The sequence below is a fragment of the Leptodactylus fuscus genome, chromosome 1, assembly GCF_031893055.1.
Source record: "Leptodactylus fuscus isolate aLepFus1 chromosome 1, aLepFus1.hap2, whole genome shotgun sequence".
NCBI lineage: Eukaryota > Metazoa > Chordata > Amphibia > Anura > Leptodactylidae > Leptodactylus > Leptodactylus fuscus.
This window is the reverse complement of record NC_134265.1, coordinates 168,906,617-168,932,883: the sequence shown is the minus strand read 5'-3', so window position 1 is coordinate 168,932,883 and position 26,267 is coordinate 168,906,617. Positions and strand designations below refer to the sequence as shown.

General features: G+C 39.8%; 1 protein-coding gene across 10 annotated transcripts in view; it reads left to right on the top strand.

The window, feature by feature from the left end:
• Positions 1-26,267, top strand: part of ELAVL2 (ELAV like RNA binding protein 2) — a 133,172-nt gene that overhangs the window by 76,852 nt on the left and 30,053 nt on the right. For 6 of the 10 annotated variants that reach the window (XM_075279561.1, XM_075279639.1, XM_075279585.1 and 3 more), the window contains 2 exons: positions 6,935-7,031; positions 20,577-20,730. In XM_075279561.1, coding sequence (XP_075135662.1) covers positions 6,935-7,031; positions 20,577-20,730 — 251 coding nt within the window. Of the gene's footprint in view, positions 1-6,927; positions 7,032-20,576; positions 20,731-26,267 lie in introns of all 10 variants that reach the window. The other 4 variants (XM_075279631.1, XM_075279622.1, XM_075279614.1 and 1 more) reach the window with 1 other exon arrangement.

Below are 26,267 nucleotides of genomic sequence, written 5' to 3'. Positions count from 1 at the left end.
CAGTTGCAGGAAGAATGCAGCAGCCCCAACACATGCTGATCCTGGCGAATTACGTGACTGCTGGGTCAGAGGGCAGCCACATCATGACCATGCCCAAAGCGGTGTATGCAGTGCTCATTGAGTGCTGTGTACACCGCGATCGGTAAGGCCTTCTCTCTAGGAGCTCCAGCTGAAGTTACAGCCGACTCTCCATTTCAGCAGCTGCACGATTTATGCGGCTGCTGAAATCTGCTTGGATGTACCGGTGCATCCTTGCAGAACAAGGCAACCACCTTCCTAATGTAAAAAGCCAACGGGCTGCCTGGAAGTGGTTAATATGTTCACACGTGAAAAAAGCCTAGCTGATTTTGCAACTGATTTTTCAGCGTCGCTTTTTTTGGACACTGTTTTTTGCATTGGACGCTGTTTTTGACACTGTTTTTGACGCTTTTTCAGTCACTGTTTTTTTGAAGCTTTTTTTTTTTTGCATTACAAAAAAGTACATGATAAAAAAAACCGCTAGCGGTTTCAGTCGCTGTTTTTGCCAAAACAGCTGAAAAAATAAGCAACCAAAAAACGCTAGCGGTTTTTTCAGTGCCCCATAGACTCCTATTCATTTTTTTCAGGCGTTAAACGCCATGTTGCTTCTTTTTCTGCTCGCAAAAAAAGCTAGCAATAAAAAAGCTAGCAGAAAAAAAAAAGCTAGCAATTCACATAGGGCTACATTTTATAGAGGCTGATTTGGCCGCGAAATCAGCTGTCAAAATCAGCGTCCATGTCCCCGTGTGAACCAGCGAATGTGAGTAAACAGTGTGTCGACTGTTCCTCCACATTCTGACCGCTGCTAAATGTTTGCTGTGCACTGGCTCAGATCGCCCCCTACCTCATGTTGGGACTCATATACCCAAGATCTTTGTTCCATCTCACAACTCATCTGAATCATTCTGTTGCTAAATTCTGTGTAAAATGGACTGCTTGGGACTCATGTAGCAACCTGTTCTGCTCTTGACCCTGGATTGTTTGTTGGCTTGGATCTATTGGGTGCCAATTGTAATTACCCCCGACGCCCTCCCCCCCCCCCCCTTTCTCGTTTTGTTTTATCTTCTGCTACAATTCTAGTTGTTCTGTGTATGTGTTAGATGCATAAGATGTCATGTATTGTTCTTGTATTTCCTTATATGGTTCTATTTGTATACTGTACTGTTATTACTTGAAACTAAACAAAAATAAAGTGGAATTACAATCAGAAAACACTCCCTGGTAAATTCCTAAAAATCATGGGGATACAGTAGAACTTCTGCTTCGTGAAAGGAGAAGGGATATAATTTATTCTGGACATAACTTGCTTTCTGGTTCTCTGAGAGCCTAGCATGGGCAGTGGCATTTGAGGGTCTATTCACCCGCAGGAAAATGGTGTGGAATTACAGCGCTGAAAAAAAAAGCCTCCCATTGACTACAATGGGTTTCTTTTTCTGCTAGTCACATGGAGGAAAATGGTGAGGAATTTGTGGAATTTCCATGCTGAAAAAAGCCTCCCATTGACTTCAATGGGTTCTCTTTTCTGCTAGCAGATTCCTCACCATTTTCCTCCATGTGAATGGACCCTAACAAAACAGTAAATGCAAATACATACTCAAAGCAGTTAAACACTTCACGACTCCATGTTTCTCATCTAGAAAGATGAAAATTTCATGATTTGCTTAGTCACTTGCTTATTGATAGCAGACACGTTTAACTTCTTCCCGATATACACTGTACTTCAAAGAATGGTAAAAAATCAAATGTGTGTGTGTGTATATATATATATATATATATATATATATATATATATATATATATATATATATATATATATATTATTTTTTTTTATATATATAATATATACATATATATGTGTGTGTGTGTTCAGTCACCCCCTTTCCCTTGAATACATATGTCATAATTACTATGAAACAAATACACATTTGAATGTGGAATTTGACGTATAATTTGGTTAAGAGGAAAAACCGCGTTAGGGTCCATTCACATGCAGTTTTTGGGCGCTGATTTTGACGCTGAATCTGCGTCAGAATCAATGTGGAAAAAACTCCTCACCATAAAGTTCTAGGGGTTCCTCTTGCTTTATTTTTCCGGTAGCGGAAAAAAAGCTTCCTTCAGGCAGATTCTGCCTGCAAAAACCAATGCAGTCAATGGGAGGCTGAAAATCCACATCGTGGATTTGGGAGAAACCGCTAGCAGTTTTTTTCAAGGTCCATACACTGTGCTGGAAGAAAAACAAAAACTAAAAAGCCTCAAAAATCGCTTCAAAAACATTTCCTGAAACGGATTTTTTCCACACCAAAAAATTCCATGTGAATGGACCCTCAAATTCCTGAAGCTACATTTTTCAGCTAGGAAAAAATTCTGAAGTTTGATATGATATATAATTATATATATATCTGCAGCACTATGGGAGCAAAGTTGAGATATATATATATATATATATATATATATATATATATATATATATATATATATATATATATGGTTAAAATGTAGATAAAAATATATATTTGGTGGTATTGGAGTTGTACTGAAACAGTCTACAGGTGATGTGTGATTTTGCCTGAAAAGTGCTGTAAAACGCCTGTAAGAAAGCTGCCTAAATGCCCTATTAATATACAAAAAAGTGTGGGGAAAAAAAAAGTCCCAAAACCAGCCCTGGTATATAGCTAATATGATACATTTTGGTATCGCTTCGTCAGAAAAACCCTTTCAATAAAACTGAAATTATTTAACCTGCGTTTAGAGATGAGCAAACACTATTCGAAACTGCCGTATCGAATAGCACGCTCCCATAGGAATGAATGGAAGCGGCCAGCAGACTTTGCCGCCGGCCGCTTAACCCCCTGCCTGCCGGCTGTGTCCCTTCATTCCTATAAGTGCGTGCTATTCGAAACTGCAGTTTTGAATAGTGTTTGCTCATCTCTACCTGCGTTGAGAAAATCCGAAACACCGGAGGTAATGATTTGCTATCTTACACCCATCAAAGAATTTTTCAAGGGGCAGAGTGAGCATTTTGACCCAAGAGTTGTTTCACAGATTTTAACATTTAACGTTGCCTCAGGATAAAGGAGAAAAAGCTGTGTGAAGTACATTGGGTACACCAAATTCCCTACTATTTCAGTAGCTCAGATTGGTAGATCATGCTGGTGGTCACTTCTGGTGTCTTTTCACTCATAAGCTCTAAATCTGGGGTGTACCCTGGTATAAGCTCACACAGATTATATATTCCCTCCCTTCCCTCGAATTTTTTTTTATTTTTTTAATGAATTACTGATCTTGCCGAACAAACTGATTTGGGTACATCAATTATTGTTGCCTCACCATCTTCTGAGATGCGTAATATTTTTATATTTCGGCTGACGGTTGATGGCATATTTTTTTGTGGGATGGCCTGTGCTTTTTATTGGTACTGTTTTGGGGGTTACATATGACATTTTCAATCACATTTTTTTTTTTTTTAATGTAGATTGTGAATCCCATGTAGGGAAAAATGTAAACTGTGAGCCCTATCAGTATAGAGAGGAAATCCACGCAAACATGGAGAGAACATACAAACTCCTTGCAGATGTTGTCTGTGGAGGAGTCGAACCCAGGACTCCAGCGTTGCAAGGCTGCAGTGCTAACCACTGAGCCACCACGTTTTTTTTTTGTTTTTTTTTGGCATTCACCATGCAGATTAACGGTTTCACTTCTACTGTATAGGTTGTTACGGATGTGGCTATTTCAATATAGTTTAATTTTTTTTAGGTTTTTTTTTTTTTTTAATCATGTTATATAGAAAAGGGCTTAATTTTTATTTTATCTTATTTTTTTACATTTTCTTGATGGCCCAATATCTTTCAGCTACACATATGAACATATGAAGCAGATGTGGGGTCAAAATGCTCACTATATCCCTTGAAATTTTCCTTTAGGGGTGGAGGAGTAGTTTCCAAAATAGGGTTCACTTTTGGAGGGTTTCTTTCCATTGTACTGGTACTCCAGCAGTGTTGCAAATGAAACATGGCACCTCAAAACTAATCCAGCAAAATCTGCTTTTCAAAGTGGCCTTTTCCGCATGCTACCGTGTGCATGCAAACAGTGCCCAAACAAATTAAAGAACGATTAAAAGGAATGCCAATATAAAGCAGCCTCAAAATCACTTAGGTAAGTTAAAGTTTCTCAAAGTTCATTCAAGTTCAATGGGACCTGCTTCGTAAGGCTGAAGTTCCATGCTGTGGAAACCCAGCACTTTTTGCTGTTTTGAAAATGCTGCACCAAAGAAAAACTGTGTTTTACAGTACCTGCAAAGTGAATGGGATTCTGGCTAATACATCCACACATTGCAGAAAAACATCCACAGTGGAAAAGCTGCTTTTTGAAAATTTCACCATATCAGTTATACTTGTGGAAATGCTGGCGCTTTCCCCATTGGTATAATAAGAGCAGGAAGTTTGAAGAGGAAAATTCAATGAAAAACGCTGAGGAAATGTCGTGATGTGCTTCCGTTGCGTATTTGTTTTTTTTGCTCTAATCCAGTGTCCTGACAGGAAGAAGGGCTAAAAAGAGAAAACTTTAATAAACACACAAATAATTGAAATCACTTCCTTCCCCCTCTATTTTACATAAAACAATAAACAAAACAAAATTAACATGTTCGGTATAACTGCATCTAGTAATTTAAAAAAATATATATTATATTTATATATTAATATGGGATCACCATAGTAGGGAAACTTCAATTTATCCTGGACAACCCCTTAAAATGTGTAACGCTTGTCTTTGACACACTACAGCAGCGGAGAACTATCTGACAGAGGGAGGAGATACAAAATTACAAGCTGTATTAAAGAGGACCTTTCATCAAATTGGGCCCATGCAGTTTTATACACTGCTGGAAAGCTGACAGTGCGCTGAATTCAACGCACTGTCGGCTTTCCCGATCTGTGCCCGGTGTAGAGCGCTATCGGTCCTGGGACCGTAGCGCTTTAGTGTCAGAAGGGCGTTTGACTGTTAGCCAGGGACGCCCTTCTGCCTCGCGGTGCCTATCGCGCTGTACAGTGTGAGCGGGGAGGAACGCCCCCTCCCTCTCCTGATAATACTTGTCTATGGACGAGCTATGTAAGCAGCGGTAGGGGGCGTTCCTACCCGCTCCACAGTACAGCGCGATAGGCGCTGCTGGGCAGAAGGACGTTCCTGGCTAACAGTCAGAAACGCCCTTCTGACACTAAAGCGCTACGGTCCCGGGACCGATAGCGCTCTACACCGGGCACAGATCGGGAAAGCCGACAGTGCGCTGAACTCAGCGCACTGTCAGCTTTCCAGCAGTATATAAAACTGCATGGGCCCGATTTGATGAAAGGTCCTCTTTAAGTCCAGATGTCTTCTCTCAGTATCTCAGTACTAAGGATGCTAGTAGCAGGGCAGAACAAGATGGCAATGTACAGTTTTGTGACAGCACTTTTTTTTTTTTTTTTAAATGTAGATTGTGAGCCCCACATAGAGCTCACAATGTACGTTTTTCCCTATCAGTATGTCTTTTTTTTTTTTTTTTGGAATATGGGATGGAAATCCATGCAAACACGGGGAGAACATACAAACTCCTTGCAGATGTTTTTTTGCCCATGGTGGGATTTGAACACCAGGACTCCAGCGCTGCAGGGCTGCAGTGCTAACCACTGAGCCACCGTGTGGCCCCTTTGTGACAGCACTTTAATGGACGGCAGGCACAAGGATCAGTGGGCTGATTTATGCAAAGAATTGGACTTGGCAGAGGTAATGTGAGTTTCTCTAGAAAACTGAAGCTCCTTTTTTTCTCTTCAACAAAATGCAAAGTGGATGGGATTCTGGCTTAGGCTGAGTTCACATGGAGTTTTTTGGCAGCAGATTTTGACGTGGATTCCACTTCAAAATCCGCTGCCAAAACCTATTAGCGGAAAAAAGAAGTGACCTGACCATTCTTGTCATGGATCCTGCGGCTGAATCCGCTGCGGAGTCTGTGGCGCGACACTCTCCTCCTGCCTAGGCCCATTCATTTTGGCCCAGTCCAGAGCGGAATGCTGGTGCACTGCATCGGCATCCAGTCACGGCTAGCCAAGTTTTGGACCAGATTCTGAGTCTGCCTTCACGTCAAAATCCGGTCGAAAAATCCCCGGGGAACTTACCTATACCATATCCACAAATTACAGACAAAAAATCTGCACCGAAAATGCTGTCTTTTCAAAAACGCACACTTTTTTGAAACTCTCAGCATGTCAATTATACCAGCAGAAACGTTTGTGTCTTCCATATAGGTATAATAGGGAAAAAAAAGTCAGCAGAGGAAAACTATGAAAATGGAATGACAAACAATGAAGAGAAAAAAAGCAGTTGACACTCAGAGTTGTTTACACAGCATTTTCTTTCCTGTGGTTCGCTACGTTGGGGCCTTTAGCTTTAGGCAGCTGGTAGCATTGGTATTGGTTACCAACAGAACAAAGAGACGATACTGCTCACTCGAGCAAACACTGATGTATATGTAAGATTGGTGAAATTTCTTTCTAGTACTTCATTGGACTTTTTCAATGCTGTATAGCCATTGGATTATATGTTTGTTTCTACTGTTAAATATATAGTGCATATTTCAAGTTTGTGTGTTTATTGAAAAGGTGGCAAGCCTTAGGGGTATTGGCATTGTTTAATGCTTGTAACTAAAAGTGTAATTGATTTAATTATGCCAATGCAACTTCTTTTAGTCTTTTTAGAGACTTGTGTTAATGTATGCCTTCATAATGTTTGAATGCAGCATCTTGTGTCTTTGAGATACCTGTTATATGGAAATATATATTTTTATATATTATCATAAAGAGGCCAGGCAAATGGCTACATACTAATTGTTACTCTTTGGTTTGTATCCTAAACCATGGCTTTTTTTTTTTTGTTCAGGACAAAGTTTGGGTTATGGTTTTGTAAACTACATTGACCCCAAGGATGCGGAGAAGGCCATCAACACTTTGAATGGACTAAGACTTCAAACCAAAACCATTAAAGTAGGTCTAGAATTTGTGTACAATGTTAATCTTCTCTAGTCTTTTCACTAGCAACATATTTGGCCTTTTTGGCCCGGTGGGGAAAAAAAAAAAAAGTTAGAAATGTGCTTCCTAAAATGACATATATTTGAAATCCGATACCAAATGTATATTCAGTGTTCCTGTAGGTGAGTTTGAGCAGCTTACTCAATAATACCCATATTCTATACATTCCATACAATACCCATATTCTATACATTGGCATGATTCCTGTGATCCTGAATAAGCAAAATCATTGCCGAGGGCTGTCTGATTATAGCCCAAAAATAACATTTAAATGTATGCATGTGTATGAGACTCTTGCTCCTGGCACCAGCTGATGCCGTTTTTTTTTTTGTTTTTTTTTCCCCAAACGGGACTAGGTCTATTTTTCAGTTATACCATTTTGGTGAATAGTTATTGCAAAACAGTGGAAAAAAAAGGCGGTTTGGCTTTTTGATCCCCCTTCCCTGCTACGGCGTTTACTGTATGGGAAAAATATTTTATAGATTTCTAGACTGGGTGTTTTCGGACACAGGGATACCTAATGTGTATGTGTTTCACAGTATTTAAGTACTTTTATAAGTATTCTAGGGAAAGGGGGGGATGAGTTCAACTTTTTTTTTTTATATAAAATTTTATGCATTCATTAGACCCCCTAGGGGGTCTGAACACTAATGCAATGCATTACTATGCTAAGGCATTGCAAAATACTGGAATTTCTATTGCAGGCTAAATAGAGTAGCCTGCAATAGAAAAGCACAAACAGGTCTGGGAGCCTTCACAAGGCTCCCAGCTGTCATGCTAACGTGACGCTTTCCTCTGGAGCTTGCTCCGGGTGCTGGCAATCAACGGCAAAGTGGCAGCTCCCATGTGCCCCCGGTAAAATGGCGCCTCATTCAGCTTTGACAGAGGTGCTAGAAAGGCAATACCTACGATCAATGCTGACATTAGTGCTGGGTGTCTGCTGTATTAAACAGACACCCGGCGGCTATGGTGGCTGCCATACTAGTACGGCAGATGTCGGGAAGGGGTTAATAAAATGGATAAAACTGAGGGGAATGTGACAAGTCCTCTTTCATCTTGACCCCTTAGACACACAAAAAAAATTAGGTTGGGAGAGGTGACAAAAAATTCTCCCCTTCCCGCCGAGGCTTTTTTCTTTTCTTTTTTTTATCACAGGCAAAACAGGAAAAAATTCCGTTTGGTACTTTTAAGTTTTTTCTTGCTATGGCATTCACCGCACAAGAAAAATATTTAACGTTTTGTAGACTAGACTTTTTTGGACATGGAGATTAACATGCATATGTTTTACAGTGTTTTTTTGTTTTACATATGCATTCTAGAGAAAGGGGGAGTGTGATTTGAACCTTTTGTTTTGTTTTTTACTATTTTATTGTTATTTTACTGTATTGCAGTCTATGGGAGGTTTGCTACATTACTATTGAGGCGGGTCAGTAATATTCCTATGACAAGCCTGGGAGACTTCCCATAATAAATAATTTCAGATTTATTATTATGTAGGACATTTTTTACTTTAAATGGTCTCGAACTTTATAGACAGCTTGGCCTTTAATAAAGCCCTAACAGTCACATAAATGTTATTGGCATGCATGCATATATAATATATATGTTATCAACTCTGGCACCTTAAGTGCATTTTAGCGATCGCACACCCTTTAGCCTTAAACCAGTTAAAATTTATATCTCTCTGCTTTCCAGTTTTCATAGCTTTTTGTATTTTATTTCAATGTATCTATAAGAGAACTTGTAATTTGTGGGTGTGTAATATTTTTGATCAGTTTTTGTTTTTGAGAGGTGAGATGATCAGAAAACATCAATTCTGGCATCTGAATTTTAATGTTTATGGCGTTTATCATGTCGTTATAGCATAGTAATTTTATTTTAGGGATTTTTTCATATATGATGATACCAATTGTGTATTTTCTCCAATTAACCGAGGGGAAAAAATGCTGTTTTTTTTTTTGTTTTTTTTAATAACGATTCCCTGGGTGCTGCAGTCAGCATTGAATGCAGCATATAAGGGGTTAAATGGCAAGTATACTTCTGACTGATAATGGGAGGTGATATCATGAAAAAAAATCGATGGTACCCCCTCCCCTGGGGTCATCTGAAGGGACAAGCGAATCATTCTTCTCTCCCTGCACTGTCAGCGGTTTGTGTTATCCTGCACACTGATTAAATTGAAATTGCGAGTCTATGCACCTCTAATTGAACCAGTGATATCTCTCAATCTGGGGGGATACAGATATGATATTGGTCTTGTTGTAAAGCCAAGAATCTTTGCTGTACAACAAGACCAAGATAGTGGATCTAGATGTGATGGGGTCGTGACTTCCGCCAATGTACGGGTCACTTCTAATGGTCAGTCACCTGCTCCAAATCAGTCATGCATGAGCGCGCTCACTAAGAAAGATTCTGACACAATGTTCAGTTTCAATCTCAGACCATGCAATACGCTGTGGGTATTCACACGGCACTGAGGTTTATTAAGGAAGTTACAGCTGTACAGGAATGTAAGAGATAAGATAGTAGGCAGGCTTTAAGCATATGTGTCTTGTATCCGGGTGCGTTGTCCGTCTCCGATTGGTCCCTGGAGTGCATGATGGGCTCATGTTCACCTCGTGAAGTCTCTTCATGGTCATAACACATCCCCCCTCATGATAACTTCATAATATTTCTTTTGTTCTCACAGTCCTGAATACAGGCGCCATCTTAGATTATATAAGGCATTAACAACTTCATAGAAAAATATAATTTCTTAAGCAGTATAAAGAATATATTTATAAAAAGATAAGAATAGATATGATTCACCCTCACAGATGTAGTGAACGCCCAGAGTCCTGCTTGTTCAAAGCTGTAGGAAGGTTAACCAAAAAATGTTGCTTGCTTCTTTCTGCCTGAAAAATCTCACGTTCCTTCCATTAGGTTTCTCCCTTTTCTCTAATTTGCAGTTTACCGCAGGAACTACTGTCCATAGCCACAAGACAGAGTGGAGGGGTGAGGGTCACACATTGAATACAGATGGGAGGGGCTGATTTTCCTCTCAGCCTCCATACACGGAACCTCTGGTCTGAAATTGCAAACTGTTTTCTTTTGCACGGGATTGAACATTATGCACATCTTACAGCTTACACTAGGTTCACACTAGCGTTCAGGTTTCCATCCTTCATGTCTGCTTGGGGATCTGAAAAACGGAAACTCTACCCTTTCAATATATAATCGATGAGAACCTGTCAGACTTCATTATAGTATATAGGGTAGGGCAGGTAACCTCTTTTTAAGCGGATAGTTTTTTGGATCGAACGCCAGTGTGAGATGTGCTGAATGTTCAATCCCGTGCAAAAGAAAGCATTTTCAGTTCAGAGAAAGCAGTTTACAGATGTGTATGTGGAGGCTGTGAGGAGAATCAGTCCCTCACATCTGCATTCAGTGCTTGCAGAACTTTTCCTTCTGCCTATTTTAAGTGGAATGGGGGATGAAGTTCCCAAATGCAAGTGTGAATCTAGCGTTACAATGTTAAAATAAATATTTACGTACTTGCCTCTACTTCTGGCTACTTTTGATTACAGATGGGATATTCAGAAACCAAGCATTTTTGCTAACTGTGCTCATAGATTTATATTCCTGAGTCGGAGAACTCTTTAGCTGCTTCATCCCTGCATGTATTTGTCATATATTTAGTTTAGTTTTTCTGGATTCTATAATATGTTCGCTTGGGCTTTTCTCAGCTATTTGTTGGCTATTTTACAATTACTCCTGGCAGAATTTCATGCAAACAAACCAAACTAGTTATAATGTATAGGGGAGGGGGCAGACTGCTCCTTATTGTACATTCTCTCAACCTCAGAGATCAATGTAAGATGTGCTGCAGCCTTAATGGGGGATATTAACAGCAAAAATGTGATTGGAGACCATGTCAGCTTTTACTGACTGCCCAGCAAGATCCTACCCATTTCAACTTTTCATGAAAAGTCAGGTATATTTTAAGCAACATGTAGAAAACTCAACAGAAGGTTGATATTGTTGGGTGAGCACGCAGATGCTTTGGATCTGAGGCATAAAGGGTGTTACATATGTTACAAATATTACAAATGTTATTTTAAAGTGGCTCTATCAGCAAAATCCTGCAGATAGAGCCCCACATATGCGTGCATAGCCTTTAAAAAGGCTATTCAGGCACCGTAAATGTTAAATTAAACTACCCCCCCCCCCCCCCCCCCGGTTTAAAATAATAACTTAAAAAAGAATGTTCTCTACTTACGCAACGTGCACCCTGGGCGGGCATTCAGGGTGTGTCTTCATCTTCGTCCACGCCTCTTCTTCCTCCGATGTCCTCCGGTCCCGTCCTCCTCCGGCGCTTGCTCGCGGACACTGATAAAAAAAAAAAATAGCCCGGGCGCATGCGCAGTAGCCGTAGTAGAAGCCGTGTGCTACTGCACATGCGCCCGGGCTATTTTTTTTTTTTATCAGTGTCTGCGAGCAAGCGCCGGAGGACGGGACCCGAAGACGTCAGAGGAAGAAGAGGCGGGGAAGAAGAAGACGCCACACCCTGTATGCCTGCCCAGCGTGCACGTTCCATAAGTAGAAAACATTCTTTTTTAAGTTATTATTTTAAAACGGGGGAAGGGGGGTAGTTTAATATAACTTTTACAGTGCCTGAATAGCCTTTTTAAAGGCTATGCACGCATATGTGGGGCTCTATCTGCAGGATTTTGCTGATAGAGCCCCTTTAAACTAGGATTCAGGTCGTGAAGAATTGGATTGTCAGGCAAGGTTCATACTACCATTGGATTCCATTATGAAGGGGTTAAAAAAAAAAGACACCTATCATAACAGACATTAGCTCACACTGATGTTAATGTGTCCTGTTTTTTTTAACCAATCCATTTAATCCGTTAATATCAGTCGGTGTCAGTTTTTTTTTTTATACTGTCCATTTATTTTATTTTTGTATGTGCTGTTTATGCTTTCTGAGCATGTGCAGAAAATAAATGGACACAAAATGAGACAGGCTATCAGTTACTGTCTGTTAGAAGTCTGTTGCCCATAGACTTCAATGTTGAAAAAAAAAAAATAGTGGACATTTGCCGTCCGTTTTTTCAAACTGATAGAAAAGTCCTGCATGTAGGATTTTTTTTGGTCAGCTTGAAAAAATGGACATGGTTGTAAACGGACGCAGATGGACACAATATAAAATTACATTGAAATGAATGGAAATTTCAGACTAACCAGCTAGTGTCTGTTGCTAAAGTCTTGTAACGGACAATAGCCACAGACACTGCTGACGGAATCCAATAGTAGGGTGAATGCCCCCTAAATATACACCATTTTTCAGAGGTGGAAGGACGAGTGTTTAGAATCCTTTTGTTGAGAGCATTTAATATCAAAGAGATGATGTTTCAGTAATTTATTAACAAATAGAGATGCTGGATTGAACAGTTGTAGCATAAGAGCTTTGCTACTAGAGTGTTTTTTGTACAAGGCTACCTTGCTACCTTATTAACCTTTTTTTCCTTTTTACACCAGGGAATGGGTTGGGTCTAGGTCATGTTTATTATATTTTGAGAGAAAAATGTTTGATATTTTCTTGTACTGCTTAAGAATTAAAAAAAAAAAAAAAAAAAAACAATTGTGCAGAAAGCTCCTAACTCCCTTCTAGTGGTGACTCTGGTTAGCCAGAACATAAAGCATGTTTTTAATGTCTGTCAGCAACAAAAAAATCCATCTTTTTTGGCTTAAATGCTTTATTTTCCGTGTAGTGATGGTTTTTATTTTGGCAGTTAAAATATCATCGGGAGCCAAAGGTATCTCGTAAATGATCATCCCCCCCCCCCAGTCTGCTAATATTTGGGGTCCCTATAATGTCCCTAATTTTCAAGAGGTTTTCCAGGGAGTGTAAATGAACTCTCTACTTCCACACCATCTGTGCAAACAGGAGGAGGTGAAGCGACCTGGTGTGGGAGCTGGTTTCAGTCCCAAGGGGTCAGAATCAGACTAGAACCCCCAAGCTTCAAAAAGTCACCAGAAGAATTGACTTTGTTTATGCTCCCTGGACAATCTTTTTTTCATGTTCATGGGGTGCAGGTATGTGCACAACTTGTGTACTTGATATCATTCAGGTTTGTTTGTTTTTTTAAATCTCAGCTGGCTGCAGAACTGAGAACCCTTTTGATGTAGGCACTTCTGATGCATATAAGAACCTTTTGATTATTAGAAAGCAGCATTTTTAAATCTGTATTTGCCCGAAACATTATTTTACTATGCATAGTGATGCTAAATATGGCTACAGTATTCCTGGTGCTTTGGTGTCAAATCATTGCATAATAATTTGCAAGAGTTTAATTTCAGCTGGATTTTTTGATGCAACAAGACTGCATTGTGGCCAGGGACTGTATGCGGCTATAGCTGTATCCTTGTATCCTGTGTGTTGGCACTCAGTTAATTTCCAGAATAAACCATCATTTGTATGGGTAAAAGCAGTTCAGGAAAAAAAAAAAACAAAAACAAACATACCCCTAACAATAAAATGGTCATACAGTAATTTATCAAACTTACTGTGTGTGCCAGTTTCCAGCCACACATGGAGTGTTTGTGCTAGCGAAATATTAGCAAATTGTGCAATGCATTTTCTTCTTAACCATTTGTTGACCAGATCAATAGTCCACTGTGATTAAAGGCATTACTAACTGTTAACCCTCCCAAAAGTGAAAGTTTAGAAAACCAGGGCAGCTCTCGTCCTGTTCCTATGGCACCATGCAGCCTTATGAAGGCTTCCAGGCCTGCCATAGGAATAAAATTATTGAAGCTGGGCTATGTCCTACCTCAATAATAATGTAGTGAATCTCCCATAGATTGCAATACAGTTGTATTGTAGTTTATGGGACTTGAAATCAAACTATTGCAGAATCAAGTCCCTTAGGAGGGCTAATAATAGTTTAACCCCTTCCCGCCGATGGCACTTTTTGACTTCCTGACCAAGCTCGATTTTTCAAAACTGACATGTCACTTTGTGGCAAAAACTTTGGAATGCTTTAACTTACTAAAGTGATTTTGAGATTTTTTTTTTTTTAGTAACACATTGTACTTCATGTTAGTAGTAAATTTTGGTTGATATGTTTTGTGTTTAATTATGAAAAAATAGGAGATTTGGTGGAAATTTTGAAAAATATGCATTTTATAAAGTTTGAAATGATGTGCATTGCATACAGATAGTCAGACCACCAAAATTATATCATAAATCTCATGTCCCAGATCTCTGCTTTATGTCGGCATCAAACTTTAGTCACCCTTTTATTTTTTACGGACATAAGATTTACAAGTGAAAAAAAAACATAAATCACCCCATTTTCAAAACTGCACCCCTTAAATCAGCCAAAATAACATATACCAAGTATTTCAACTCTATAAGTGCTTAACAGGAATTAAGACAAAATGGAGGTGAAATTTTCAAATTTGATTTTATTTTACTAATATTTTCATTTAGCCGTAGAATTTGCACATTCACAAGGGGTTAAAGGAGAAAACCCACAATTTGTTATGCAAGTTCTCCAGACTACCATAGTACCCAACTTGTGGGTGTAAACTAATATATGGACGCACAGCTAGACGCAGAAGGGAAGGCGCGCCAAGGAGCTTTTAGAGGGCAGATCTGGCTGTGATCAATTTCAGGAACCATGTCGCATTTACAAAGCCCTTGAGGTGTCAAAACAGTGGAAACCTCTAGAAAGTGACCCTCTTTTGAAAATCGCACACCTCAAAGAATTTATCAAGTGATGTAGTGAGCATTAGTAACCCCGAAGTGAATATGTAAGCTGTGCGGAGTAAATTGGGTACAGCAAATCCCATTCCATTTTCCCACTAGCTCCTATGACATGAACGGGGAAGAGGAGCATTCTGGGGGAACAGCGCTGGTGTATTATCTCTCATATGCTCTAAATATGGGGTGTCCCCTGAAAAAGCTCGCACAGCTTACACATTTCCTTCTAGTCGCAGCCACTTATGTCCTAATGATTTGTCTTCACATTGTGCAAGCTAGATTTTTATTTTCTGGCAGTGTGGCCATATGAGGGCTTGATGTTTGCAATATTAGATGCACTTTTCAATGCCACCATTTTGGGGTGCCTGTATTGACTACATTTTATTAACTCTTTCTGGGTGGGATGTAAAAGAAAACATCAATTCTGGCATTGCTTTTTAGCATTTTTTTTTTTCCCGTGCAGCGTAGAGCATAAGTAACATGTTACCTTTATTCTGCGGGTCAGTACGGTTACGGAGATACCTCATTTATATTTTTTAATGCGTTGCTTTTTGTGCAGAATAAAATTCAATTTAGGGGAAAATATTATTTTTTGCATCGCTTTTTTTTTTTTTTTTTTTTTTTTTTGACATTCGCCGTTCGGGTTAAATAATGTTTTAATTTTATTGTTCAGGTTATTATGGACGCGGCGATACCAAATATGTAATTTTTTTTTCTGTTTTTCTTTATTTTACATAAAACATTTTATATGGGGAAAAGGGATCTTTGGGGCTTTATGTATTTCTAATTTATTTTAAACTTATTTAAACTTTTATTTTTACTTTTTTCTAACTTTTTTTTTTCTGACCCCATGATCTTCTGATGTACATGGAGAGGGAAGTGATGGGGCAGACCCGGGGTCACTGAACAGACTCAGGGTGGCTGCCCACTACCAACACCGGCACGCCCCGAAACCGTTGCGGGGGATGCTGATCGACACTATTGTATACTGAAACCCCTGAGATGTCGGCGGTCATGTTTGACCGCCGGCATCTCAAAAGTTAACACCCGCAATCGGACCTGGTTCCGACCGCAGGTGTTACAGGGCATTGTCAGCCGTAACATACAGCTGACACCTGCGGGGCATGGTACGCACACAGGTTCTGTGTGCGCACCATGCAGCTGCCGTAGTACTACAGCGGTTTGCGGGAAGTCCTTCCCGGCAGTGCAGTACTACTACAGCAGATGTCAGGAAGGGGTTAAAAAAGAAGTGTCTTAATCACCCCCTTTCACTAGATTAGAGATAAATATCAAACGTAAACAAATTATGCATCCTCATGTCCAAAAAAAACCCAGTCTACAAATGCATAAAAATATTTTTCCCATACAGGGAAAGGTGGGGTTGGGAGAATGAAGAGCCAAACCGCATTATTTTCAACATTTCACTTCCCATAAAAATTTGAATAAAACCTGATTTAAAAACATCAGGCCTTTCCCAAAATGGTATAACTAAAAAGTACATCAGGCCCTGTAAAATAGGCACCTTATGTATTCCTTTACTCTGAAACAGTGTTTTGGATTGTGTTTTAAGGTGTTAAAATGTTGATAAAACAATATAAATTTGGTATCGACCCATAAGATAAGATAATCTTTTAATAGTCCCACAATGGGGAATTTCAGTGATACAGTTTCATAGATGGTACAGTAGTATATAACAAGAGAGAAACACATACAAGCTCATGGCAGATAGAGAAATCCTAGGAATCATAGCAACTGAAAAGGAAAGAAACAGACACACTGCAGGAGCATTTAGTTCTCTGTGCGGATTGATGTTAATAATACAGCCGAATGTGGTTGGAGGACACGAGGATGGGGGTCACAGCATGTAGATATAACAAGCAGAAAACATTTTTGCAGAGGTGGGGGACATATGCAGCTATCATGGTAACATGTGGTAGTTCTTTGGTACGTAGTGAGATCTCCTGCTCACAGCTGATAGTTCGGTATCTTGCATCAGCACTATTGTCCATTAACTATGCCGATGACACCCAAATCTACATCTCTGGACCAGACATTACCTCCCTGCTGGCCAGAATTCCAGATTTAGCGGCCGTAGCCTCCTTCCTCTCCTCCCGCTTTCTCAAACTCAACATGGAGAAAACAGAGTTTATCATCTTCAGCCCCTCCACCTGACCCATCTATCAAAGTTAATGGAACCACAATTACCCCTGTCCCACAGGCCCGATGCCTTGGGGTAACCCTGGACTCTGACCTATCCTTCTTCAAGCCACATATTCAAGCCCTCAACACCTCCTGTCGCCTCCAGCTCAAGAACATCCACCTTATCCGCTCCTTCCTCACCCCGGAAACTACCAAGATGCTCGTCCAGGCCCTCATAATCTCCCGCCTAGACTACTGCAACACCCTTCTCCATGGACTCCCAGTTAACACCCTCGCCCCCGTCCAGTCCACCTTAAACTGCGCTGCTCGCTTAATCCACCTCACCCCCCGATCTTCATCGGCTGCTCCCCTCTGCCAATCCCTCCACTCGCTACCTATAGTCCAGCGAATTGAATTCAAGCTACTAATGCTAACATACAAAGCCATCCACAACCTGTCCCCTCCATATATCTCTGAACTAATCTCCCGCTACCTGCCCACACGTAACCTCAGATCCTCCAATGACCACCTACTCCGCTTGCTCTCATCCACTCCTCACACAACCGTCTCCAAGATTTCTCTCGTGCATCCCCCATACTCTGGAACTCCTTACCACGATACATAAGACTGACCCCCACAATCACAGGATTCAAGAAGGCCCTGAAGACTCACCTATTCAGGAAGGCCTACAACCTCCAATAACACTATCACTGCACTGCGATCTGTACAGTCTCCCCCTCTCCTTCTGTCTCTACCCCCTTCCCTCATAGATTGTAAGCCCTCGCGGGCAGGTCCCTCTACCCCACTGTGCCAGTCGGTCATTGTTAGTATTATATCTACCTGTATATTCGGTGTATTGTATGTAACCCCCAAATGTAAAGCACCATGGAATTAATGGTGTTATATAAATAATAAATAAATAAACCATAAAAAAAAGTATGCCCCAAATATCCTTCATCACAAGCCCTCCTCCTCCTTTCTTCTTACCACTGTGTTCTACTGCCCAGAGAGGTCTGAAGCCATCCAGGTAGACAGGGTGCTGCTCTCTTGCCAAGCTTCCATAACTCCTGGGGTAGGTGGGTGATGGTAGGTTCCCAGGTTGTAACAGAGTCCCACGTGTCCACAGTAATAGAAAGAAATACCAGTCAGCTGTAGGCATCTTCACACATCAGCAAAAGACACCAAAAATCATCTCCTTGAAAGAAGTCGTCCGCATTTCCATGTAGGTTTCTCCTCCATGCCGCATGGTGTCCATGCTGTCCTTAGCTCCTTTGGGGGATGGTAACAGGCACATGTGTACACACAGGAAACCAGCTGAACCAGGTCTTGAGTCATTGTCCATGCTTTACAATAGAAACAAAATACTCCACAGGGTCTTCCATTTGATTTATAGTTGCTAATTCATAGTGCTAGTTTGCTTGGTTACAGGATTTTTGAAGATACAGAGAAAAGAGTGAGAAAGGAAAGATAAAGGTTGCTCCCAGCTTGGAGCCCTGTATCGAGGCAGCCACTAAGGGCGCCAGGAATACAGAGCAGATGTCATTTTAATTCTGCAATAAACGCTGTAAAAACAAAGCCCCTAAGAAATTCACACATACAGTTTTTCTCCAGCTCCACTCCACTATGAATTTTTTTTCCCAGCTTCCCAGTACATAGGCATGGGGTTTAGAAGATAGGGAGTCAGTCAAACATTGAAAAATGCCTGCAGTGGGAAGGGTTTATTGGGTTAAACTTCCTGAGGCTAAGGCCCTACATAGCGACCCACAGCAAAACAAGCACTGTGGAAAAAACAGCGACGGCAAAGTATCGCTGTTTTTTCTGCAGCTTTTTCACAGAAAGTCTGTGTCCATAATAACTATAGAAGAAACTGTTGGCATTTTTGTACATATAATTATCATGCTGCAATTGTCTTGTAAATTGCTGCGTGTCTGCATGTATTTTCTGCAATGTAGGAGTTGAATTCGCTAGGGACTGTAAATCGCTACGGATTTTCGTAAAAAAAAACAAAAAACTTTAATGTCCAAAATAATTTAAGAAACTATTAAAATATTATGCCAAAATTAAAATTAGTATGCCAAAATTAGCACAGAAACTTGGTAAATGTTTGCGGTATGACTCTGAAAAGTAGAGAATTTCACATCTTGAAAATATCAGTATTCACCAACATGCAGTATAATTTGTATCTCTCAAGTTTAAGCGTTCCAAAGTCAGACGCATAAAGTGACGTGTCAGGTTTGGAAAATGTGGTTGTCCTTTAAGGTGATTTTATGCTTTGTTTTTATGGGATAACTTTACATTTGTATCTACCATTGTCCCAAGAAAAGTTTTTCATTTTTCAATCAGGCAAACGTTAATGTCTGTTTCAGAACAGACATTTGCTGATATTGTAAATGTACTATTAATCCCTTCCCAACTTAAGATGTAAGAGCTGAGGGCCAAAGACCTTTCTATACACTGTGGGTACTGGCTATATAACACAGCAGACATCAGCCACAAATGGATCCTGAACTGATCCTTGCTTTTTAACCCCTTACATAAAATAATAAATTTGGTATTGCCTTGACCGTACCGACCTGCATAATATAGAGAAAGTTTTGTTTGTTTTTTACCAAACTGATTGCTGCAAAAACAAAGCCTGTAAGAAAATGGCACAAATTTAAAAAAAACGTGTGTAGCACGTTGGGCTAGTTAAAGACCAGATTATTGAGCTGTTTTAAGGTCCAGTAGGTGCAAATAGGATGTTCTCCTTTCCTATGTAATTTTAAGACCACATTCAATATCGAGGAAGTAGAAAGTTTTTGCTTGGAAATTGTTACTTTAACATTAACTGCTTCAGGACCATGAAATTTTTTGTTTTGTATGTATTTTGCTTCCTTCCCTCCAAAAGCCATACCTTGATGTTGATGTATGATGGCTTAATTTTTGCAGGAGGAATTGTACTTCCTAATGGCACTATTTAGAACTATTGTACAGAACGATTTCTGTACAATGTTTGGGGAAGTGGAAAAAGAATTCACAATGTGGTGAATTTGGGGGGAAAACGCAGATGGCCTATTTTCGTTCTGGTTTTGTTTTAATGGCGTTCTGCTCAGTGAAAATAACACATTGCATATATTCTGCAGGTCAATGCCATCAGGGCAATACCAAATGTGTATATAGTTTTTGGGAGGCATCAGAATGCTCCCGGGTAGTCACAATGGAACGGATCCAGTAATTGTCCTGTGGGAGAGCGGTTTCATAACCAAACTTGGATGCCATGGTTTAAAGGGGTTAATTGCCAATGACTGGGACTGTCTCCAATCATGGACACTGCTTCCAGGTCCCAAAAACAGCACCGCTGGACCTCTGGTACAAAACGCCATGCAAGGGTTTAAAGCCTTTCATTGAGGGACACATTTATATACGTATTGTGGTCCTTAAGTAGTAGAAAAACACTTTTTTTTTTTTTTTTTTTTTGTGTGTGTGTAACTTCAGGTGTTTGAATTTAAAATATTTTTTATATACAAGTACTTAGTCACAAAATGTATAAGTATTTTTATTTGCGATTATTTACTTCTATATATAATCTTGACGCATTCAGTCTGAAACCTCACTATTTTTTGTTTAAGGTTTCCTATGCTCGTCCCAGTTCAGCATCTATTAGGGATGCAAACCTGTATGTCAGCGGACTCCCAAAAACAATGACACAGAAAGAGCTGGAACAACTGTTCTCTCAGTATGGTCGCATTATTACATCTCGTATTCTTGTTGACCAAGTCACTGGTAAGTAAAAAATAATGGTGTTTGACACACTTTTCTTTTTATATTGTCAAGCTGTAAAATATTCTCCCCTTAAATACAGCAGACTTGCTTGCAGAACATATCAAAGGTGGTGATATGTGGGCCAGAAAATGCAATTTTCTGCTGGAGTTGTTCATAAATATGCATGTACCAAAATAGATTGTTGAATGTAGTGAGCCAGACTGAGTCATTTCCACCCTGAAGGTGCAGGTTTGGAATCATTTTCGTGACTTGTAATAAATTTACAGCTGCTATAATCTTGCTTCCCAAGCTGCTGTGTAGAAATGGTCCCCCTGCTCTTTCTAAAATGCTAATAAACTATCTTATTTTTACAGAAAGTGAAATTGTATGCAGAAATGCACAGCTGGTTCTTCCAAGGCAAACATTAGTCTGTAGCTGGTAATTGGTAGTAAGATTTTGAGGTGGTTGCATTTTTAGATACTGTTAGTAAATTAGACATTCTAACATTTAGCCTTCTGTGGCTTCTTAGATAGTATTCGGAGTTCAGTCTGTGTGGTTATTTATAGAGGATGTGTTGTAGAGTTACTGGAATCTTGATTTCTTATATTTGGAGTGGGGGACTTTGATCTAGCCTCAATGTGAGTACATTTTGAAACATTTTAAAACATACAAGACTTCATGTACTTAAAGGCGAAATACACTGTAAACTAGGCAAAATAGCAAACGGGCAATTTTGTGGTGTTTTCATAAGTTTTCTTGCTTTATAGTAAATGGTAATGTCTGTACAGGATTATTCTCCAAATTGGACATGAACAGTATGTGCTGGTCTTAATAAATTCCCCGCATTCTATCGAAAACTTGAGGTTGCTTTTACCTTCATAATCATTTTATCACATAGGCAAGTTTTTTGGCCCCATGTGGCAACCACAACATTAGAACACCGCTTTAGACTGTGTTCATGCAGCGTATTTCATTTGTTTGGTTTTTTTTTTAGAATATTTTTTTAAAGTTTTAAATTCCCTGCCAAATTCTTGTTACAGCTAAAGCTGATGGTTATACAGTTTCTGTTGCACCCCATTCACATCTGCGTTTTGGATTCTGTTCAGAGAGTCAGCTTGAGGACCCCCTGGATGGAAACCTATACTCATAAAAACGCATTTATCTGGGAAACTACACAGACCCCATAGACTACAATGTTCCGTGTGGCTTCCGCATAATTCATGCGAAGAAAAAAGTGCTGCTTGCAGTATTTGTCTCTCCGCATGTTTCATGCAGAAACCACACGGAACATTGTAGTCTATGGGGTCCGCATGTTTTCCCAGGTAAATGCTTTTCTATGCATATAGTTTTCTGTTCGGTGGGGTCCCCAAGTGGATTCCCCGAACAGAATCCCAAACACAGATGTGAAGGGGCCTCATAGTTACAATGACGTTAATGGTGTAGCCTTCCTAACCATGATCACTCATTGTTTGTTTGAAAAATGTAGAGGGGAGGGTAATCACAGTAGCTGAAGTAGTCCCTAACAAATGGGTTTGGGAAATTTTCTTGTTAATTGCTGTTGGACATGTAAGCTTTAGAATGGCTAAAATAATTTGAAGGGCAATTTAAAAGATGCCAATAAAAAGGGAGATGGTAGATAATATTTATTAGTGTACTTGGGTGGTATGAAATTTTCTGATTCTGAGAATATTGAAATTTGTGAATTCCCAAAGAATTTCCTTTTTTTTTTTTTTTTTAAATAATGCCCCCAAAAATTTGAAGAATGTTCGTCATGAAAGTGAAGTACAATATATCACAAAAAAAACTCAATAATTTGGGTAGTGTCTCAAAGTTATTGCCAACTGGCACATGTCAATTTTGAAAAATAGGGCTATGTCCTTAACCCCTTCCTGCCTCAGGCATTTTCTGATTTTCGTTTTTGACTCTCTAGCTTCCAAACATTAACTTTATTTTGCCATTCACAAAGCCATATGAGGGCTTAGTGTTTCTGGGCAAAATGTTTACTTCATAATGGTACCATTTTTTTTCCATACAGTATATTGGGAAACTGGTAAGAAATTGAGAATTGGGTGGATTTGGAGTAATACTAGGTTTGTGCTACTTTCCTCCAGGCCTTGTTTTTATGGTGGTCATGGTGCCATCAAAATGACTGGTCACCTGTATTCTATGGGTTGGTCCAATTCCGTGGATTACCCCTTGACTAAATAAAATTTCTTGGAGTTGCCATTTTACCTGTAACTTGTTTATTTCTGTGTATGGAGATTCATTGGGCATCTTTTTTTGCGGGGCCAGATGTATTTTGTAGATATACAATTTTGGGGAATGTCTGTTCCTTTGATCGTCCACTGTAGCGGAAAAATATTATGCTTGTAGACAATCTTCAAATGTGATTTATAATTTTTCTTTATTTGAGATTTACAAAAATATGATCAGAATTTTTATTCAAGCCTCAATAGGCATTTAGTAAAGACAAACCTAGTAGCCTTCATAAGGCTCCTGGCTGCCATTACAACCTGATTACTTCCGTAATCTCGCCACGTAGGAGTTGTATGATAGGAATTTTTTTTGTTAAACTTTGGGGGCATAAATGAATGGGTTAATGGTCGCGATCGTAAGTATTACTTCTGAGTCTCAACTATGTAAATACCCAACTTCTGCCATAATGGTAGGATGTGATGGCAGGCAGATGCTGTTAAAGGGGCTTTCCTACCTCCCTCTCAGCAGTTTGACTGCTTTCTTCTTCTGACTTCCTTTATTCTTTCACAAGCTGGTGGAGCGAGCTTTGACTGAACAGGACACTGAAGTACCTCATAGATATAGACATCGCCTTTACCATGAGAGATTTATTATGGTCACTGTGTATATAATATAAAGGCAGATCAAATAATATGCACAGTAAATCTATATTAAAGTACACCACTTCCCATGCTTATACAGAGAACAGACTTACAGTAAATTCTGTGTTATCTTTGTGCATCCATAGAGAAATAACACACTGTTTTATTAGCAAACTGCAGTTAGCTGAACTGATTCTCCTGCCAGCAACAGGAGAATCAGCAACATTTCAAATTTGCTTTATTATGTAAAAGAATTACATATTTGGAGTCTCAGCCTATACAATCAAAAGCATTAACTTGTTCAGTGAACACTGTGTGGGGGAAAAAAAAAAACAAACAACAAATAATAAAAATCACCTCATGCTCCAAAAAAAAGTAGTAAGAGACCATTGTAGTCTCTGTAGAATGATACCAACAAAGTATAGCTCATTAAGCAGATAAGCCCTCCACTAGCTATACCTATAGGACAAAAAAATTTACTACAGGTAATAAGTGGAGGACAGAGGAGCCTCTTATAGAAGTTGTTGCAGGTCTGTGAGTGCCAGAAATCCTGATTGTTTGTGGGTGGCCAAATACTTATTTTCCACCATAATTTGCAAATGAATTCTTTCTAAATCAATGTGATTTTCTGGATTTGTTTTCTCATTTTGTCTCCTAGTTGAGGTCTAGCTATGATGTCAATTACAGGCCGACCTAATCTTTTTAAGTGGGAGAACTTCCACAATTGGTGGCTGACACTGTATGTGTGTGCGTACGCATTCACGCACACACTCTGCTGATATGACTAAAGTACTTTGGTTGTAATGGAAAAGCCCCTACTTAGCTTCATCTTCAGACTAAACTTGTGTTGCAGTCTCTCTCCTTCTGCTCACTGCTTCTTCTCCCCTTAGGCTAAACCTGTTTTCCCGCTGCACGCTCTCTGCTCACTCACTGCTTTCCTTCCACCTCTTCATAGACTTTAAAAGACATTTAGTCTGAGGCATGTGGCGTACATTCTATCTTGAGATGGGAATTGTAGATTTGACTGAAAGTCATTTTAGCAAGGGGGGACAGGGAAATGGTCTGATTGCATAAATAAGAGTACAGGCAAAATGCTAATTTCTTCTAAGTTTATTTTTCCTTATTTTATACTACTATCTGTGTAATCATGAACCCATTTATTGCACTTTGACATGACTGCACGTCAAAAGGGGTATTCCCATGACACTTGTTCACTAACCTGCAGACTGATGTGCTCTCTTCACTTCCTGCTTCTTTCAGCACATAGGTGGGCGGGGTTTCACTTGCACGGGATTGGTTGTAAATGAATTACCACAGTGTGAAGCTGATGTAGCAGAGCTGGATTTGAGTCAGCTTGCATTACATACAGAGGTAACGGACTCCCTATCTCAGCCCTTATCAGCCAAATTCAATTAAACCGACTGATAAGAGCTCAGAAATCCAGGAGCTCTCACCTCCCCATCTGTGTCATTTAAGTAGCAGAGCTTCGCAAACAGCTCAGAGCTGCTCCTAGCCCCTCCCTCTCCCCCTGAAAGCAGGCAGCTACATCACTTGACAAATGAGCAGATAATCCCAAGCGCCATAGAAACAGAGTGAAAACAATGAAGTGAATAAGTTAAGATAGCGGCCAAACAAAGCAGTTTTGATAAAGCAATGCATTTAGAAAAAGTCTTAAATCCACATAAACTAGCAGTATTGATAGGATCCTTGTGATGGGACAACCCCTTTAATTGCTCTATGTAGAGGTTCTATGATATAGTTATATCACAATCAAATGTTCACATCCTGTTCAATCAACAGCTGGATCCAAGCTCTGATTGAAAAACTTGTTATACCTGCCAGAATCGGAGGTTTATAGTTAGTGGATATGCTATACAAGGAGCTTGACAGGGACGGAGATACCCCCATTTGTTAATTGACATCACAGAATAGTTCAGATGGGTAGTAAATCAACCTTGGTCCTAACAAAGGCTCCGCTTCTGACATCCGTAGAAGTCAATTTGACTCAAAAAAATTTTTAAAAAAATTAAATTGTGCTAGTAAAAAACTTTGCCAATAAAACCACAATTCATTCTGCCTAAGAACCCTGATCTCTACATCAATTACATTTTTTTTTTTTCCTATTTTCATTATCCAAATGTACCAAAGTATACAGCAGGGTTTGTAGTGACTAGTTTTCCTGCAACCACTGCCTACCAAAAGCAAATGATATGTACTAACAAATGGTACAAGTGAAAAAACATGATTAAAAACACTCATACGGCAATATTTGTGAAATGAGATATTAAAATTACTTAAGAGCTCCAGATAGGCCATAAATATGTGATCGTTTTTGGGAGGTGGGATTGCTCAGCAGCCCTCGCATCAGTTAGCTACACAGGGCTGCTTCCAGCTCTTGTAACTGTACACAGCTCTATGCCCTGTAGTGGTTGGGTGCTAGTACTGCAGCTTACGCTAGGTTCACACCAGCGTTTGGGTCTCCGTTCTGTGGTTTCCATCTTCTGCATGCAGAAGACGGAAACCTGTCAGAGCGGGTCCGGCCGTGAGCGCCGGTGAGTGTTTTATGCTCTCCGCCGTGAAACTGTTTTTTTTTTAAATCGGACACAGAGTACTGCATGTTCGACTCTGTGTCCGAATTAAAAAAAAAAGGTTTTGCGGCGGAGAGCATAAAACGCTCACCGCTGCTCACGGCCGGACATCTTTCAAACCCATTAAAATGAA